Source organism: Hirundo rustica, chromosome 10 (genome assembly GCF_015227805.2).
Source record: "Hirundo rustica isolate bHirRus1 chromosome 10, bHirRus1.pri.v3, whole genome shotgun sequence".
In the NCBI taxonomy this organism is placed as follows: Eukaryota; Metazoa; Chordata; class Aves; order Passeriformes; family Hirundinidae; genus Hirundo; species Hirundo rustica.
In genome coordinates, this window is record NC_053459.1 from 16,782,396 (window position 1) to 16,802,230 (window position 19,835).

A 19,835-nucleotide genomic window follows, 5' to 3' on the forward strand; every position below is an offset into this window, starting at 1 on the left:
GTTCTGTTTCACAGAAAATTGAAAGATTCTTCTTGAGAGATCCTGAGCTGAGCTCTGTTCTCTCTCTTTCCACTTTGTCATCTGAATCACTGTAGGTTTATGACAGCATTGTGATCCCACAGGTCCTCAGACCTAAAGTGTTTAAACTCTGCTTTCTGAGCATTTACTGTTCACATACATGTGGGTTTTAAGATGCTGCAGGAACCATTCACTGAGCTGCTTAGTGGTGCATACATCTGCATTATTCTCTTATCCATGAGCCATTTGGAGAAAGTGTTCAAAGAAAGTATCAGTGTGAAGAAGAATTCTTCTCTGCCAGAAGATCTGCAGAGCCATTGCAGCACAGTCACTCGTGCTTGGGGTTGTGGCTGTATGTAGAGATGAGGGATATGAGGTCTTGACGTCTGCTTTGTCTCGAGCAGAGGAGAAAAGAGGCAGACAAGTGAATGCACTCACTGGTGGCTGTCCCATTCCAAAAGCCTTTGGTGATTCCCATGGAGCATTTTCCATGAACCATTAGCTAGGAGCCTGCTCACAGCAGCCCTTTGTGTGGCAGATCTCTGCCTTTTGGCTGGAGCCATGCATCCTTCCATGGGCTCATTTTACCCTGTTCTCCCCTCAATGAAAAGATGCTCTGAGCTGGAGCCCTCTTTAAGAGTGACCTTATCTGAGCCTGTCCTGGGCATCATGTGCTCAGCCTCTCCTTTCAGCCTATGATCTGCTGGGTTAGTGCCCACACTCCATCACCACCTCAGCTTTTGGCTAAAGAACTTGAAATTCACTCTCTGGAAAGGCCAGTTTTGATGCTGGTGAATCCCAGGCATTCTTTTAAATCAGTGTGAAAAGAACTGCCATTGAAATACCTTTTCATTTATTTTGAAGTCTGTGGTGTTTGTTCTGAGGAGACCTAGTGGCTCAGAAGGAAGTAGAGGCAGGAAACAAGGCCCTGATGGTCTCTAGTGCAGTTATGATCCATTCAGGAGAGAGCTGAGTGGGGTGGGAGGGACTGCCCAGGTCCCTGAGCAGGCAGGGGAAGGAAATCTCAGTGCATCAGAAACCGTGCATCAGTGTTGGTTTAAAACATGAGGCACAGATGTCCAGTCTGGTAGCTGGAATCATCTCCATTTATTAGGCTCCTGATGTCATACAAAGTGATGCCTGCAGAGTCTTTATAGTGAAAATGAGTAATAATAGCAACGAGGAACTGTACTGATGGACTCTCATGCTTTATGCTCTCAATGTGCTGCTGTTTTAACTTGATGCAGCATTTCATGGACCCTTTCCTCAGCCTATTGTGGTTTGGTGTTGAAATGCTAAAATACAAAGGTTAATTTTTTTAAATACTTCCTGATCTGAAGAACTCAATTGTAACATTATTTTGCAAGCCTCCTATAGGGGAGATCTGTTTCACATGCAATTGGCAATATAGGATGTATTTTGTGCCCATTTCTAAGGTGTCACCTTAGAGATACAGGTGCAGAGCTTGTCCAAGGGACCAGGAGTTGGATCCTCAGCCAGGGTTTGAACATCACACAGTCGCTGTTCCTAGCAGGAAGAAGTACAGAAATGTGTGTATTCACATTACTTGACACACGCTCTTTATTGCAGTCCTTGTTTTGCATCCTGATGGGGAATTTATCCATCAACCTGTTCCTGGCTGGGACTGGGCTCTGTCTAGCTGGGGACATGCTTCTCTTCAGTTTCTGGCACAGGGGACTTCAGCTCACAGACCTGCAGCTGGCAGAAGACACCCCGATACATCTCGTATCACAGGTTCCTGGGACATTCTCTTGCCTGCAGATTGAATCTCTCTGGGCTTGTTACTTTTTTGTCCTGGTGTGAATTGAGCATCTTGCTCAGTGATTTTCAGTCTGTGGTCTGTGGTCCACTGGCCCCTGTGGCACTATGTAGGTACTATTATATGCCCATGAAATGTGGCTGGTGAAAGCAGGGGTCCATCAGCATATGTAAAATTTTCAAAGATATCTGTACTTGGACTTAAATTTTTTTCAAGAATTTCCTGACTTAGATCCAAAACCAGTGCTGGATGTCCTTTGGAGTCACTTCTTTGTGTTCACTTGCTTGCAAAGCTGTGGATGTTCCCAGCTCTGGTGTTTCGGAGAGCCCCTATGGGAACCTCAATCTTGTGCTTAGTAGAGCCATTTGACATGTTTTGGAGGTACCCTGTGAACTTTTGGCTCTAAAAGTTGCTATGATAGCTGCAATTATTATGACAAAGAGTTGTTTTAGAAGTTAAGAGCGTGTCCAGGTCTGGCAAAGCTGAATCTCTCATGAGGGCAAAGTTGTGTTAAGAGTTAACACAGCTTTTATTTCAAATGTAAATGTGGTTACAAGAAATTATTATTTTTTCCATCTCTTTTGCCCATATGTAAAACACTTTAAAAAACCTCACCAAAAAATCCTAACATGAGCAAACCACATATCTTGGCATCCTCATGATGTCAGGATATCTCCAAAAATCAACAGAGAATGCAGAACCCAATTCAGAATTCTCTGTTAGTGTATAACACACTGAATTTCTACAAAAAACCACATTCATTGCCCACACTTCTTCTATCAGACAGCTAAATCAGGGCATTTCAGAAGACTTTTGAGAATTAAATTGTCTTGAAGCATTTATTGCTAATTTATTCAGACTGTGAGAGCTTCTTTGCCTTGAAGGATCTTAGGCAGCAAGCAGAGAGATAAGTGATTGTCTTTACACCCTTGTGGAGTTTCAAGCCTTCTCAGTGTGACACTTATCAGATCTGGTCAATGGATGGAGGACTCACCTGTGCTACATCCTTGGTAAAAGATGGAAAGGAATTTTTTTGCTAAAGTAGTTCACAATTCTATCATGAAGAACTACCCAGTAGCAGTGTCACTAGCAAAGGAGGCATGGGATGGCTGTGGGAAGAGCTGTATTTTTAATGGAGCTCACACCAGGATATTGCAGCAGTTGGAAATGTTTCCAGGGATATATGTTTTAAGTGGGCCAGTCTGGTTTTGAGAGGATTTTATATTGGAGTCTGTTTCTGATTAACGGCCGTGCTCCTCGTTATTGTTTAATGATAGCAGTGGGGAGGTGAGCTTGCTGTTCACATTTGTGAGTGTATATTTTAAAAGAGATCAGCTCCAATAAAGAAGGAAAATAGGGTTATTTATGTAACAGCTGCAGAAATATGAACAAACTGTACTCCATTTAGATGATTCAGCATAACCTTGGAGTAAAAGATGGCTCTGGCCTGCACCTAGTTTCTACAGCCTTTGTAGAGCTTTGAGGGTAGCTTGAGGTTTTAAACAAGTTCATTTCAGTCAATGCTCTTTTGTGATCCTTTCTGCACGTCTTCTAGAAATTTGCTGCAGCCAGGAAGGCACAGCAGAACCATTCTCAGGTCGTACGGACATCGCAGAAAACAGCTGTACTATTTTCAAGCCTGAATATTTTCACCCAGGGTGCAGAGGTTTAAAGATTTATTCTGATCTCAGGCATGGCAGGTGACCTGTGTGTCCCAGTGATACCAGGCATGTTTCTCACACTTTCCAAACCATTTCTGGGAATTATCTGCTAGTGGTGCTTGTATTTCTGGTAATGTACACTACTGATGCAGTCACATTTGGAGGCTGCTTACTGGTATGAGTAGAAATGGAATTTGGCACAATTCAAGGCAGACAGTTCCTTCTATTGAAAGGTCAGTCCATGATGGGAAAAGATGCAGCAGAAATTATGGAGAAATATTTCTGAGGGGTTGTTTTTTAATGCTGATCTCAAAGCAGTGCTTATGGCTGTACTGACAGAGCTTCTGTACATCTTTTATTTGTATAGTAATAACTAACATGGTTCTCACTTGTGTTTTTCTTTCGTTCCTGTATTCTTACAGTCTTTTATTAAGTAATTCAAGTTCAAGTAATTTACATATTTTTCAGGAGGAATTGTTGCACTGCAGAATAGAGATATATTCTACAGACTGGTTGTCTGCATTTCGGAGTGAGGCCGTTAATAGATACAATCATTGACTCTTCCCAGTGTTTGCTCAATGACCTAAACAAATGAAGCTTCTGCAGTGTGCAGCCCCCTGGTTTTTTTTCTGTTTTCCTTAAATCCATTCAATCTGTTGGTGAATTTTAATCAAATGTACCTAAGGGAAATGGGATAAAAAAATCAAACACACTGTGTTTCGATAGAAGTCATAAAAATGGAGTGTAAGCAAAGCAGAGAACTTTTCTTTGTGACCCAAATCTGGGAAGAGTGCAGCATGACCTTTCTGCTTAGCACAAAGTTCCTTGTGAGCTGCAGTTTTAGGGAACAGATCTGCAGAGGCTGAGACTTAGACCTCTGTTCAAGGAGCCTATTTCAAACGTTTTGGTAAAGCCAACTAATGTTTTGCCAAATGTTGATGAAATTGTCCCTTGGCCACTGCAGGCCTCCAGGCTCTGGTTCTGCTTTTCTTAGACCTGCACAGCTCAGGAGACATCCCCTGGTGTGTGAGCTCCAGAATCTTCTGCTTGAAAAACACCTGTAGAGCCCTGGTAGCCCCAAGATGTTCTCTGCCACTTCAGGTGACTGCCTGGTCTTTCTCTCCTTTGACCCGCATTCTTTCCTGGTGTAGTTTGCAAACACTTAGGATGTTTTAAATTTGAAAACTTCTGTGCACTTATATTTTGCTTTTTAAGATGTAAATATTCTCTCTTTTATTCAGCTTTGTCTCCCTGGCCACTTAAGGACTGCAGGGTGAAATTTGCTCTAGCAAAACCTGGTACAGGACCCTCCAGCAAATCCCTTTGGGTCCCTGCAGGACAGAGAATCAGGAGAATTTGTAGCTGGAGTCTTGCTGTGCAGACTTGCTTAAGATAAACACTGAAGAACAAGCTCGTTTTGGATCAGAAGTTACTTTTGAAATGAGTATGGACTTATTTATCAAAAATAATTTATGAAATTACTGTGCTTCCTTCTTTGTAAGCTATTTAAGATGAACAAACACCAGACCTGCAGAGAAAATGACAGAAACACATTGACATATGAGTCAAATGTCAAATGATCATAAACTGCAATTTGGTTAGATTTACTGCAGGAGTCAAATATGGGGAAAATAAGATCTACAAACAGTGGTATTGTGCATAACATTTGGTCAAATTTTACTTTAGCATCAGACAAAATTAGCTCTTCTCTTCTGTTACCTGCTGGTTAATCTTGGGATGTTTTGTTGTGTCACTAGGAGAGTGAAAAAGACATATTGCAGTGATTAGAAAGAGGTACATATTCTGTCTTCCTAGTGAGGGCTTGTGGTTGCAGATTCATTAAAGTATGCAAAATGCTCCCAAATCTTTGTCAAATGCAGATCCCTGCTGTGCCCCACAGTGCTCCTGTGTAGTGCTGTGTGTACAGTGTGGTTTGTCTCTTCTTTTGAGGTAACGTGGGGTTGTGTGCAGAAACACACATCACTTCCAGTTTCCAAGAGCAGGGTTGAATGGAATCAGAGGGATGGATTGAGTCAGGTTTTCTCCACCAAACATCTCTCTTGAAATCGATGGGACAACTTGATGTGAGGCTCCCCTCAGTTCCCCTGGGAATAGGGCAGGTTACTCCAAACTGCTGGTGGCTGAAAGGGAACTAGACTGAGCCAAATCCCCAGACAAGTGCATTAAACTGGGTGTTAAGGTACTGGATGATTAAGGAAGTTTGGATTTTGTTAGAGCATTGATTGCTAGGACATGATTTGTTAAAACGGTTTTTGCATATATTTGGAAGCTGCTTGGGAGAAGGTTGATTAAAAGCTTGCTTAAGCAAAATTAAGGGCGGGGTTTGTGATTAGTAATCCATATTTCTTGTGCTGGATTTTTATGTCAGGTATAAATATTTTATAAATATTTCATCCTTATCCCAAAAGTTGTTTGGTTTGGTTTTTTGTTTTTGGGGGTGGTTTTTGTTTGTTTGTTTGTTTGTTTTTTGTTTTGTTCTTGTTTTTGTTGGGGGTTGGTTTGTTTTTTTTTGGTACACAAAGGAAGCCATGTGGCAAAGAGACATGGGCTTAAAACAAAATAAAAGGTATATTGTGTGAGAGGGACTAAGGTAACAAAGACTGTGGCTGCAGAGCATGCAAACAGATGGGCAAATACCAGTAGAATGACTCATAAAAGTGAGTTTACTTTTCTGCAGGGAGGAGAGATGCTCTGGGCAAAGTTGCCTTCCCGATCATTTCAGTTCATGAATTCAGGACCTGGGACAATTCCCCAAAGATTTAGAGGTGCAGGATTTTGTGTCCTGGTGAATCTCACTGATATTTATGGTTACAAACTTAAAAAAAGAGAGTGTCTGATTGTATCTTGAATTAAAGAAAAAAAAAGAAAATGCCTTTCAGTAGCTGGATAATGGAAAGAAGATCCAGAAATTCTTGTGCAAACAGATCTAAAAGCGCTTTGCCTAGGGTTTCCACTCATGAAAAAGGACCCCAAGGACCAGGAGAGTCTTTGGAGAAGAACCACAAATGATAGGGGATGATCAGACAGACCTCGAGAGAGCAGGACTTTTCAGTGAATGTAGCAAATAAAAGTCAGAAGATATATGAGGAAGATAAACTTTAAAAGGGTACAAAGAGCTGGCAGGACGTTCCCACATAGTTATCTTCAGCCACATGTTCTGTTACATGCAGACAGCCAAGGAGTTACTGCTGTATATTGTCTTTATTATCACCCTCATGAAATGGCAGGATCCCTCAGAATCACTGGGTTATTATTTTAATTTATTTGTTGCAGTGCAGGGTTTCAGAACCCAGATGAACAGGAAAAACATTTTACACTGTAATTCATTACAGTATTTCTTGATAGTCAACTACTATGCTAGATACACAGAAAGAGTAAAACCAGGTGCAGATGGAAATGTTTTGGAAATCTTTCCAAAAATAAACAAAACAGCTGGATGGCTAAAATTGAAATCTCAGTGACTTCCTTCTATTTTCAAAGAAGTAGAAGTGTCAAGGCTGATCTGTGGAAGTACGTTGTCTGTGTTTGGCCTAGCACTACATGCCAAGGTCTCTTTGGATGCCTGGGAATGCTCACTCAGCCTTGGATTGCAGTGTACAGTAGAGATATCACAAAAGGAACTGACCTAGCAGTAGAGAGAGCCTGGTCCCTCCCCGCTCTAAACCTTCATATCAGGAACAGGATGACATCCTACACCCAAAACCACTGTAATTAATCTCGAAAGCTGCTGGGTGTCACTTCCCATCTCTTTAAATTCAAAGACTGCTGATTTCCTGATAAAGCCTCTCCGTCTTGGAATACAAACAATTGATGACGTGAATACCATAAATTCTTCTTTTGTCTTCATCATGTTGGCTGCAAACCTCACTGCTGAGAGAGCTCAGGGCAGTCTGCCTTGGTAACTCTTCCCCACCAGCAGAGATTGTTTTCTGAGCCAGGAATCCGATCACAGCAGCACAGCCATTGCCTCTGTGTCCTGCTTGGCATCTTGTCTTGATGAAGGGTGGAAGATCCATCCAAAAAGTGTTGAATTTGAGTCTGCCTGACAAAGATTCATGCTGGGTCTAAGTTGCAAGTAGTCATCTAGAGGTTCTGTCAGATGTGACTATATAATAAGTAATGGCATTCTGTGGATAAATCTGATGTGTTTGGGGTTTGTAGCTTCTCTTAAGTTGCTCATTACTTTGAGTCTTGCAAAGAAATTGATACGTCTCTGAATGAAACTTTCTGTTTTGGCACCTCACAAGGTCTTCTAAGCACTCATGCAGGCACAGAGGAAACCAGCTGTGCTGTGAACATCTGCAGTGTAAGCAGGTACCAGCACAGCAATGGGGACAAAACCTGCGTGGGCAGAAGGTGGGACACAGGCATTGCTGCATAAGGCACCGCTGTGTCTGGTCTCAGTCTTCCAATGGACATCTTTGATATAGCAAAGAAATGTCACATTCTCTTTGTTTTCCGTCATTATACTGTCTGTCCCGAATTGTTCTGTGCTCTTTCCTGATTTTTACAATTGCAGTACTCGTGCCCTACTTGTATCTTGCTCAGCAGTGTGAAAAAATCCTTATTCAGTGTGCTTATGCTGTTGGATATCATTGCCTGTGACCTTCAGTCTGCAATTAAATGTTTTATCTTGTACATGCTGTGTGAATTCTATCCTGAGTATTTAGTGTTTTTCCCTCAGGAGAATTCCTTTCTCATGTAAGTATCCAACTTAATGGTGCAGTAGTAGCACTTGCACAAAAGAGCTCTTTCATTCTTCTCCAGAGTTACTGCATCAGGTTTTAAGGTGGTTTTCAGGGCAGGTGTAGGTAGTAGGTGCCTTCTGGGTGGCAGCATCCTCTGTCACAAGGTGATGAAGAGCTGATGTGGGTTTGCTCAGGGCAGGAAGCTCGTTATGTTACTCTGCCTGAGTGATGTGATACATCTGTGAGGTCTGGAGACCTGATGGATGCCAGCGTAGCTGTCTGCAGCTCGTGGGAGTTTGGAAGTTGGGAGAACACTGCCAGCACAAAGATCCCTGTGTTCCCATGGCAGGATTGATCTTCCTGCTTGCCTGAGAGAGCCTCATGCTGACCAAGCCTCTGAGCATCCCCTTCAGATGTGGGGGGGTCACCTTTCCTGCAGGGGCTTGTGCTGGTTTGTGTGTGAAACTCAGGGCTCTGTAGTGCACAGTGCATGAAGTGCCACCTTATAAAGGTGTCCTGGCTTTGTTTTGAGGTATAAAAGGTGGCTTTTAAATTATATTAAGTGGTTTTAGGACATTGCTGAATTTATTAGCTGCTGCAGACAAAAGTTTTACACAATTCACATGAAAGACCTGCTTCCAGAATTTAATTTAGTAATAGATATAGTCTCCTCATAATTCTGAAACTACTTTAAGGATTGCTGATGGCTCATGGAAAACTCTAGAAAATATTTCTGCTTTCTTCACTTGTCCTTTGCTGCACTTAATGAACAGATGAGTTTTGGTTTGGACCTCACCTAAAGCCAGTCACAAATTGGTTTGTAAAATTGTACTTGTCTCTGTAACATTCAGCTGATGGAAGGCACAAAATGGCCAAAGGTCAGGGTAGCTGACCAGAGTGAAACAGTACTTTAAGAATCATGTTTTCTGGATTTTAGACTCATTGATGTCCAACACTGACCTTTTAACTTAAAGAAGAAAGTAACAGAAACCCTGTTATGGTTTATTTTTTTGAAAAACTCTGAATATATTTTTATTCTCTTAGAACGGCTAAAAGCATCACTGCAATGTCACCATTCCTGTCAGTAGTTTCTCAGATTCTTGTGGAAGTTGGGAAGTGCCTAGACTTTCAGTGTGGGGAGAGTTAACATTCATAGATGTTTTGGGGGTTTTTTTTCTCCCTTCTCTTGTGATCTCGTGCTGTTTCTCAGTTTGGAGTAACTGGGGCCAATCTCAGTTCTGCTCATGTTGGGGATTTGGTCCATCTCCCAGCTCCTTAGTTTGAGCAGTTAAATGAGGAAAGTCACAGCTTTTGTTATCTTTACACCAGCCTGGCTCTTCAAGGAAGGGATGAAGATTGAAGGTTTTAATTGTGATTTGAGAAGCAAAGTAAAAGCCCAGACCCAGCCAGCGCTTCTGCAGTTAGATGTTGACAGTGCTTGTGCCACTTCGCCATGTGAATGTTAAGGGCCTGACCTTGGCCACCTCTCCCGGTGCCACAGATCCCCAAAAAGGTGACCAAGCATAGTTCAAAGAAGAGTTGAAATTTCTTGAAACCTTGGCCAGGCTGTTCCTGATGGTCTAAGTCTCTGTCACTGGTAGGTGAAGTGGGTTGTTTCTGTGGGACATTTTTCACGCAAACCCGTGGCAGAGGGGTTTGGTAGTATGCAGCATTTTTTTTTGACTGTTACCCTTTAGAGGTGTTTGTTGCTTGTTTGGGCAGACAGTTTTCCCTTTTTGAAGTTGTTGCAACATTTACTAAGTGGATGGAAATGTTTGGATGGGAAAGTTGCTGCTCTGTGCCCTGGGGACTTGTCCTGTTCTCAAGATACAGGATCTGATCCTTTTGCCAGAGTCTTCTTGTGAGGGTATGTCAAGGAAGAGACCTTTAGAGAAGGAAAAAGCTATTACTTGCTCCAAAAAAGGGTGCAATTAGTTGCATTTCAGTTGGCTAAAGGGCCATCGTGTGATAATTTAAAAAATTTGGTTTCTTGGTAAACAGGTTAATGGATTTATGCTCAGTTGCACTGTGTCTTCAGAAAGCAAAACGGCCCTAGGGCACACAAGTAAAATTTAAGCACTTTTCTTGTTATTTTAAAAGAAGTAAAACACACTGTCTGATTTTTTGAACAACAGCTTGGCTTCGTTTGGTGAAAAAGTAACCTCAGCTGAGAATTAAAGCCACCCTCCTTTGTCTTCAGCCTCCAGAGCAGACAAAAAACTTGCTCTTTCAGTGGTTCCACTTTTATTTTTTTATTGAACTCTTCTCCTTCACTTATCCATCTTGCGCTTTCTTTGCTTTCCCACTTGCTCTTCTCTCCTGATCATTCTCTTTTCTCTCTTTTCTTCTCTCTCTGACCCAAGATGGTCACCTTGAGCTATGTGTGTTCATGCACATGCCAAAGAGAAGCAGAAATATTTGGGTCATGTTGTTCATTTCAAGGTGTGTGTTAAAGATCTGTGATGGCCCCTAACTGGTTCCAGCAGCTTCCCCAAGTCTTGGTGCCAATTTCTGCTTCAGTGCAACTTGCACTGGGTTTGTGTCCACCCCTCTATGGTCTGCAGCCCCACTGGCTGTCCCTTCTGTAACTGTGACCCTCTGTGGCAGACACTGTCCTCCCCCTTGATGAAGACTCCTGATCTTCTGCTGCGCTGCCAATAGCACCAAAACATGCATGTAGGTTAAAGGCCTCATTTCTCTCTCTTTATGCAAGTTTTTCATACTTTGGCAAGGTGCTAAATATTGCTTAGCAGATAAGAGCAGCAGCATGATGCGCCCAGGGCTGTGGAGTGGGAAAGAGCTGTAATTATTTGCTGCAAGAGTTTGGTCTAACCAGGGAACAGCGTGGGACTGCCTTGAACTGCTGGCAGCAGGTGGGTAGTTGGCTGTTTTCTGGATAGAGCAAACACTTTGCAATTTGCTTTGAACTCTTCTGTATCTCACTGAAAGGTGAAGACAGTGTAGGAAACAGAGGTTAATACAAAAACCCCTGGTAATTGATTTTAAGTTGACTTAACGCATTTGCTCATGTTTGACTTCACTCCTGAGAATGATGATGCTTGAAGGTGAGATTGAAATAAATGGGAATGTGTCTGCATGGTGGAAATACTTTCTGATGTTTTACCCTGGAAGAGCCGCGTTTTTAAGTTATATGGCCCTAAAATTCACATATGCTAGGGTATGAAGTGAAATTGCTTCATCTCTGGATTCGTGCTACGGCTGAATGGGGCTGCTTAAGACAGGGAAGAGGGATTTGCTTCCAGTGTGTTCCCTCACATACTGTTCAAATGCATTCAACTCAAATTCCTAATTCCAGGGGCAAGTGCTTGATGTGACCTGCTGGGTTGACAGTACTTATGAAGCATTTGCAGGCTGAAAAATGCCTTTTCCTCTCTTCCAGCTCTTTCTTACTAATCCCTTTTTGTTTATAATTTTTTTCAATAAAGAAGGAAAGAAGCTCTCTGAACTGTTTTGTCATAGAGAATGAGATCATCAGCAAAAAAAAAAGGAAAAAAAAGGAACAGCCTGTTCTTTGTTCTTCTGCAAGGTGCCGCTGCTCTCCTTTGATTTTAGCATCATATTGACGCACAGGAGATTTTGGGCTGGGTTCAAACAAGCCAGATCCTCAGCTCAAGGAGCTGAACCTTCTCCAAAACAACTGTGTGCCCATTGTGCTTGGGGAGATCTGCCTTTCATGGCTTGGTGAGCTCTGAGAGGGGATCCAGGTTTCCAGAAAGTTGGTGAGACACAGGTCCATTCTGCTTTGCCATTCTCACAGCCACATGATGGTAAATAAAAGGGAAATTGTCCTCTCTGCTTGTGCCATCACAACTGTGTGGTTTGCAGTAAGATGACAACAAATCCTGTCCTGCTGGCACAGAGCATTGGCCCAAGGGGAGTTTGGGTGGCTGAGTGCTCAGCCTTTTCCCTTTCTTCTCGCAGACCTCAGGAGAACTCCTCGTTGCAAAGGGCCTCTTTACTGGGTTTTGCAATGCTGTGGTGTAATTTCAGACATCCATCCATCTCTGTCACCGCATCTCTGTAGTTGCACAGAGGAGCTAACAGGGTTCAGCTAGTTAATAAAACATGCCTTGCTTGATTCTAAACTGCATTCCCTGTTGCTAAACATCTCCCAAGAGCGGCTTTGCAGTGGTAGAGTTTGAATGGCACGACAGTTTTGCATCCACTTTCAGATAAAATGATTTTAAATGAAAGAGTCCCAGAGATCCTGAGTGAAAGAAGCCATCCAAGTGCCTTCAGCATTTTTCATTGCAATAGATGCTCCCTGCAGCTCTTGCTTTAATAGCAGCATATGAAGTGTCTGGCTTAATCTCCTGTACATTTTTATGTAAATTCCTTTTAAAAAACCCTATCCTTAAACTGGTAGTGTATACCTAGCTTAAGGGGTTGTTGTGCAGCTTTAAGTTCCCTGTTCAAGAATTTGAGATGAAACAAATCTGTAATTTGTAAAAGTACTTGTTTTTCAAAGAAATTTAGGATATAAAAAGTCTGTCACAATGGAGACCTACATGGCAAGGTTTGAAGCCTCTCTTTGCTGGAAAAGTAGATTTTTTTTCAACCAAATGGAGGTCAAGTAGACCATGTGTAGTAGCCTGTGGTGTGTGGTCCGTGTGGCATCCACCCTCCACCCTTTTCCTCTGATCTCTTTGATAAGACTTTTTTTACTCCATGACTGCTTGTTAAATTCTGTTTCCCTTTCAGGCCACTTTTTCTCTTTTTTTAATTCCTTGGGAAATAACATGAGACTTACAATGTGAAATGTTCCTTTTGTGACTTTGTCATAAAAATTAATGAGACTACAAGAACAGTTTGTGGACCTGGAAGAGAATTCCAGTGAATAGTATTTCTCTATCCACAACACTCTTTCACTTTAATTAGCAAATAAACCAGGAGGGAGCAGCAGGCAGGTATTTCTGTGCAGGCTTAGGATGGTATTTTGTCTAGCACGTTCAAAAGCAATGATTTGAGAGAAATCAGATCGGTAGATCACTGTGTTGTATCTTCAAGTTCTCTTGGTCTGAATTTTTTGGGGCTGAGGGAGATAGGGTGATTCATACATGAACAAGACAAACCCAAGGGCTGCCAGCTTGCATTATGTCAATGTATGTAAGAAAATATTTAGATAGAATTTCCATTAAAAGTTCAAAAGCAAGGGGCTCATGCTGACCCCGGCTTTTAGAAGCTCTGGTGGGAAACCTGAATGAAATGTAACTCTGCTCAGCGTGTTTTCGTTGGCTGACTCCATGTTTTATTATCTCATGCAATGAGATCTTTCTTGGTTTGTCGATTTTCTATCGAGGACGAAAAGTTCATGTATGTAACAGTGCACATATTGAATTAAAGTGCGATTAAAGGCATGATGTAATGACCCCCTCTCCTTTTCCTTTAGTCAATATTTGCCTGCAGGGTCGATACATTACGATATTGACTTCAAAGTATTCAATATTTTTTTACCTTCTGAGTGTGTTGGCTTCGAGTGTGTGTAATATTAAACCTGTTGGTTGAACTGTTGGTCTAAGACTTACTGTCTAAGTAGTTTCAGGCTTGGATGCCTAATCCATGTAGAGCAGCTTTCAAGGCATGTGATAATATCACAACACAGCTGTAGGCAGCTTTCTGAGGTGAACCATTTAATCTGCAGTCTTTGCTCCCAGCTTCCCGACAAGCGGTGGAATTTGTCCCTTGTTGTGCGATGGGATTATTGCCCTCTCTCCCTGCTGCCATCATATTTAGACTCTGCAGGCCCCTCCAGTGACTGGAGGTTATGTGGGCACATCTAAACCCCATCCCTCCCACCTTCCGTGTGAGTTTCTGCCTCCTTTACATCTGCGCTCTGTCGAGTGCACAAAAGCTGCTCCAAAAGCAAAATTACATTTTACGTCCTCACAGTGCTGTGCAAACATGGCTTAATGAAGTTAAATCGTTATGAAGTCAGGCAGCTCTGCAGGTTGGCCTGGTACTCATTTCCCTGAGCTCCCAGCTGGGGCACAGAGGGCTGGGTGTCTCCCACTAATAGGAGGCTGAACCTTCTCAAGCTTCCTCTTCATCTGTTTCCACTCCTGCTCTGCTGAAATCCTGTGCTGGTATCCATCAGAAGGGCACACAGGCACATGTAGTGCTTAATGACAACAGCTACGAACCATTTATCCTTCAAAAACGTGACACTCGAGAGAAGGGCTTTGATAATGTTCTTTGAGATGTGTATAAATAAACAGGATTGTCACCAGAGCGGGATCTTATTACTTTGTCTCTTTAAAAAAATTAAGGGAAGAAAAAAATATTTATAGATACCAAGAGGTTAGTGAATTCCTCTAAAGAACCAAGTGTTATAATTAGGAACCCGCTGCACTTAGAACTATTCTACAAATAAGCACCTCAAATCCAGCCTAGTCCTTCCAGAGAAAACAAAGGTCAATAGGCTGCTTTGAGGATTAGCAAACCAGAATTTCTTGGACCCAGGTACTAATTACTTCCAAAGCTGAGGATGATCACTGCTTCCAAATCCGAATTACTGCCAAAACCTCATGATAAACCTCAGTAGTACTCCTCTCTAGCTTAACTTTTGACTTAAGATGCTTTTAAACTGGACTCTAATTAAAGGATAAAAAGCCAAATCTAAAGGAAAGGCAGGGTAACAGTGGAAATATTCTCCTAGTGGAAAGCTCCACTTCTGCGTAGCCTGATCCAAAGTAGTTGAAGACTTTCCACATCCCCAGCAGCAAACTGGGCTCAACCAGGTTGGTGCAGCTCTGAAAACCCAAAAGCATGTGTGGGTGACTGCTCCATACCAGGGAAATGGGATCCTGCATTGCCTGTGTGCTTGTGAGGTGGGGTTCTGTCTTTCTCTCATGCTGTTGTCTGGCAGCAAAGGGATGAGGCTCACTATTACACGTTCCTAACTGGAAAGATTTATCCACATGATTTTGAAGGGTTTTCACGTTTCCACCTCTGTACTTGAGGGTTCACTTCTGTGTATATTCACTCATATGTTGTAGCCACAGTGGTCGTGAATTGAGTGTCCTGAGAGATCAACGTTTTCATCCCAGGTGGAAGAAGTGAAAAGAAGTATTGGTTTTGTGAGATTTCGGCATAAAGCAAAAAGGTTGAGGCGGCACTCGGGGAGAGGGAGAGGAGTCAGAGTTAAATATGTCAGCAGTTTGTTTCTACTCACAGCCTTACAGACTTCTTGTGCAATTGCAGGGAATTTGGAAGTGGGAGTCCACATCGCAGATGTGAGCTACTTCGTACTGGAAGAAACAGCCCTGGATAAAGTAGCAAGTGAAAGGGCCACCAGTGTCTATCTGGTGCAGAAGGTAAGGACAGCTTTTCCTTAGTCTGTCTGATGAATGTGCCTTCCATTATACCATAAATTCCAAAGTTTGTGTTCAGAAGCTCACAAAAGTCTGGCTGCTATTGCAGGATACCTACAAAAATGAGTAAGCTGATGGAAACACAGAGGCTGACATAGCTGCTCACCACCTTGGAGATATGGAGAGAGGATGGGGTGGAGCAGCAGCTTGTGACCCTCTGTCTGTGGCCAGGGAGTGCCTCTCATGTGCCAGGGCTCACCAGCTCAGTGCTGACCTGAGCCAAGCCCAACACACCCAAGCTGTCTCCTCTTCTTTGCTCTTGGGGGCTTCAAACTGGCAGATGTGGAGGATTTTGTCTTGCCTTTGGTGCAAGAATCCAGCTAATCCCTCCCAGAAATGGATTTGTGTCAGAGTAGGGTGTAAAACACTCTAACAAACAAACCAACATCTTGAGGTAAAACGAAAAGTTCACACTCTTGCTTTATCTGGATATCCCAAATAATGGAGGAATAGTGTTCCTTCATCATGCAATGAAAAAATTCTTGAAATTATACAGATTTTAGCTTATCAGAATATCAGAATCAAATGTTAAGCTCAAGTTTAAGGTTGACTTCTAAACTCTACAGATGAGCGGGTTCAGGTTTAGCACTGTTTGAAAGGAGCCATCTCGACATTATCTGTGGCTGTCTTATTTTCAGTTGAATGTGCAGAAACACTGTAGCCCATCAGATACCACTGGCACTGTGTAGGGAAGCTGGAAAACTTGGCTGTCAGTGTCCCGTGTAGGCTTGAGGCATCAGCTGCATGAAGAGGAGTGTCATGGAGCAGATTAATCTTCCTCTCCCCACACTCCATTCAGTCAGGCTGAAGTCCTTATCTCCACAGCCCCTTCTGAAATGACAGGACATATTTTCTATAATAAATAAATGTGTCCTACTTGCTACTTAGGATCAGGAGTGATTCTACCCAGCCCTTCCCTTCCTGGATGTTTTCAGGGTTGTTATCCAGGGAGGTTTTTGTAATGATGCATGTTCCACTAACTTCCTGTGTCCTCTCTACACTTTCTGGATGATAAAATGATTCATGTTACACTACTGCAATCAAACTGATGGTTTGATATCAAGCTGTTTACCTTTAGCAGCTGTTCCATAGCTTTCTTTGGTTAGAAGGAGCAAGGCACAGCTTTGAGGGTCTCAGGGAGTCTGGTGGGTTTTAGCTCCCTGTGGAACCACTGTGACAGCAATGCCAAAGTGGTGACACCAGCAGCACACAGCTGCTCTGTGCTGGGAGACCCCAGTTCCCTGTGCTGGCTGTTCTCCACAGGTGGGAAGCAATGTGTATCTCATGGAAACAGCAGTTCTGGCACCAATCTTCCCAATCCTAGTGTCTCCAGTGATGGGCCCTTGGCTTCTGCAGTGCTCTGCTTCCCCCTCTGATGGATGACTCGATGATGGGAGGTGTGGGCTGGCCTAGGGGGCATGTCAGTGGGGGCAGCAAAGCTCTGCTCCAAGAGGATGTTGTGGCAGTATTTCCAAGTCAAAATACTCTGGTTTGAGGCCATGTAATTCTTTTAGTCAAGGGAGAAGGAAGATTTTTATAGAGAAAGGAGATATTTTTCGTGAAAATCTACTTGGATGCAGAAGCTAATTGAATTTTCTTTCAAAGTGCCGTTTCCCCTCGGCACTGCCAGTCCTGTGCAATGCCAGCATAAATTACCTGCTGCCCTAATCTTCAATTCTTCTTCAACTACTGTGGCCCAGCAGTCAGGATTAGTGTTTTACCCACACTTCTGCCCCGCCGATAACAAATTTTAAAACAACAAACTAGGTTAGATGATGAAATTTTCAATATTTTAATTGCAAGAGATGAAAAGGAGCGAGGGGATGGACAAAGGAACGCAGCCAGGCTGTTTGAAACAAGATGGTAGCATGACTCTTGTAGAAAATATGCTTTCCTTTGATGAAACTGTTTCCTAAGACAGCTGTGATTCTGCGAGAGGTTAGCACCATGCTAATCCTCCCAAAGAAGTTAAATAAAGCCACATATTTAATTTTCCTGAACCAGAAGGGGAGTTATTGTGTAATTGCTAGTGGTCTATTTAATACAAGTCAAAAGTTTTTGAAATAAGAATGTATCAGGTTTTAAGAAGCAAGAAAACCTAAACAGTTTCTTCTTTTTTGGCACATCTCTCAGTGTTATTTTAGGTGTGAAGCAGCTCGAGTGAGAGTTCAGCCATAAATCCCTATAATATTTTACTGGTCCTATTTTACACTGAAGATCAAAGATCAGAACTGTAAGCCTGTCTTCATATTGAGTCCAAGGACTTCAAGACATTCAATTTTGACACCAGCAGGTTGTCAGGTGTTGATATTTTGATAGTTTCAGGCTGAGTAACAAAGAGTTGCTTGAAATCTGAATTAATGGAAGTGTTGATACAAGTCCTTAGGAGAAATCTTGGCTCATAAACAAATTGCCTATTTCCTTTGAGTGTCTTTTAGTGTACAAGCAAGAGACTTGCTGAACCCACTCTATTGTTGGACTTCAGTGTCCTCCTACCAGCTCCAGTGGAAATTCTTGGTTAATGCAATCCCTCCCCACTGGATTGATCGTGGGAGAGGGATCATCCTGGGAGTCACTGGTGGTCATATCCAACCTGAACCAAGAACTAAGGAGAGGCCAAAGCGGGATGCCAGCAGAATGAAGTTGTTTGAAGGGAACAAAACTGCTCATGTAACTTTGTGAAGATAAAGGTTTATGCTTGATCAGGGTTTGTTCCTTTTTCCCTTTGGTTGGCTGAGCAGTTTTCCCCTTCTGTTCCTTGGGAAGCTGCTACAGCGAGTCCATTGATCAGAGCTGCTCTGGGCTAACCTGCTGTGAACCTGGCCAGTGAGTTAGTCCTGGCTGCAGCAGATGTTTCTGATTTTATAGGGAACAAGGAGTTTTACCATCCCAGCGTGCATGTGCTCCCTCCCACTGCCCAGCTTGCTAGGAATGAGTCCGAGACTGGAAACTCACATTTGGTTTCTGGAAGCACTTTATTAGTTGAAGAGGCAAAACAAAACAAACCCCAGGGCTCTCACAAGCAGGGATTTAGATCTTCCTATGCAGAGGAGCCAGCTGCTAAGCAGTGTGACCAGCCATGGTCACAGGTCCATCTGGTTTATGATGCCGCCATGATGGTGTGTAGGACCCCCCAGCCCCAGAAGTGCCCTCTCTCACTTTGGTTTTCCAGTAGTGCCATTGCTTTGGCTTTCTGGGGTGTGTGGCTGCCTGCAGGGAGAACCAGTAGCATGGAGCAGGCTGTCAGGCAATCCTGGACAACTGAGTCTTGAAGATTTTGCATTTAGGATTTGGAAACCAAGAGAGAGAAATCCTGTGTCTGTGGTTTGATTTGAAATGCAGACCCGCAGCTGCCAGCATTGTGGATATCAGTCTTTCACTCAAAGGAGTGCCCTTTCCAGTATCTCTTGGGCACTGCTAGGCTTGTGGGGAGAGATGATGTCTTTTATTAGCCTGACTGATAGAGGGGGATTAAAACCAGACAAGCTCTCACCACCCAAGCCCCTGTTTCTATGACACATTCATTAGAAAGGATTTCCTGGGGGCGTGTAGCTCCTTTTTTACATTGTAAAATATTTTTGCCTAGCCCTGCTGGGCCTCTCCAACTGCATTTCTAGATTCAGCTCCATTTATAAACCCCTTCTTCCAAGTTTATGACCCCTGTATAAGCCCAGGTGACTTTATTTCCATCTGCAGTAAAATCGAGCTGAATGATGCGATCCCCACCATAGGCACATCCGTAGCGATTTGCCAAGGAAACCGCTTCCCACTGGAGGTGCTATCCCTCGGCAGCGTTTCAGCTCGCTGCATTCCTGCGTGCCCTGGCACTCCACAGGACAGCTGGCAGACACTGCTGGCTCCTGGCAGACACTCACGGGAAGGGCAAAGCATTTAAAAGGTGCCGGGCAACCTCTGGATTATTCAAGGCAATTCTACACGACTCTGATATTTTGCAAATATGGGCATTAAAGATGTGCTTAGGGAAATCTCCTCTCACCCCGTGTCTCTGTCAGAAAGAGATGGAGATAATCCTGTTTGCCAGAGTTCCTCTGGGCTGCCCCTGGGATCGCTCCTGGAGCATCTCGCTCTCTGAGTGTGACACAGTTGTGACATCTTTGTATGTTAAATGCTGGGCTTGCAATTACTCGGAATCCTTTCAGGCTGCGACCGTATCATGTTAAGGAAAAAGGAAATGTGTCTTTATAGCTTAAGCTCCTGTGCCTTGTGACAGCTGGTTTATTCTCCATGCAGAGGGTGAAGAGGAATCGTGATGCTA

The 19,835-nt window shown here is 43.1% G+C and overlaps 1 protein-coding gene across 6 annotated transcripts in view; it reads left to right on the forward strand.

The window, feature by feature from the left end:
• The window catches only part of DIS3L2 (DIS3 like 3'-5' exoribonuclease 2), a 185,880-nt gene that overhangs the window by 97,391 nt on the left and 68,654 nt on the right, over positions 1 to 19,835 (forward strand). For all 6 annotated transcript variants that reach the window (XM_040074580.2, XM_040074578.2, XM_040074579.1 and 3 more), the window contains exon 12: positions 15,390 to 15,502. In XM_040074580.2, the coding sequence (XP_039930514.1) occupies positions 15,390 to 15,502 (113 nt within the window). The remainder of the gene's footprint in view (positions 1 to 15,389; positions 15,503 to 19,835) is intronic.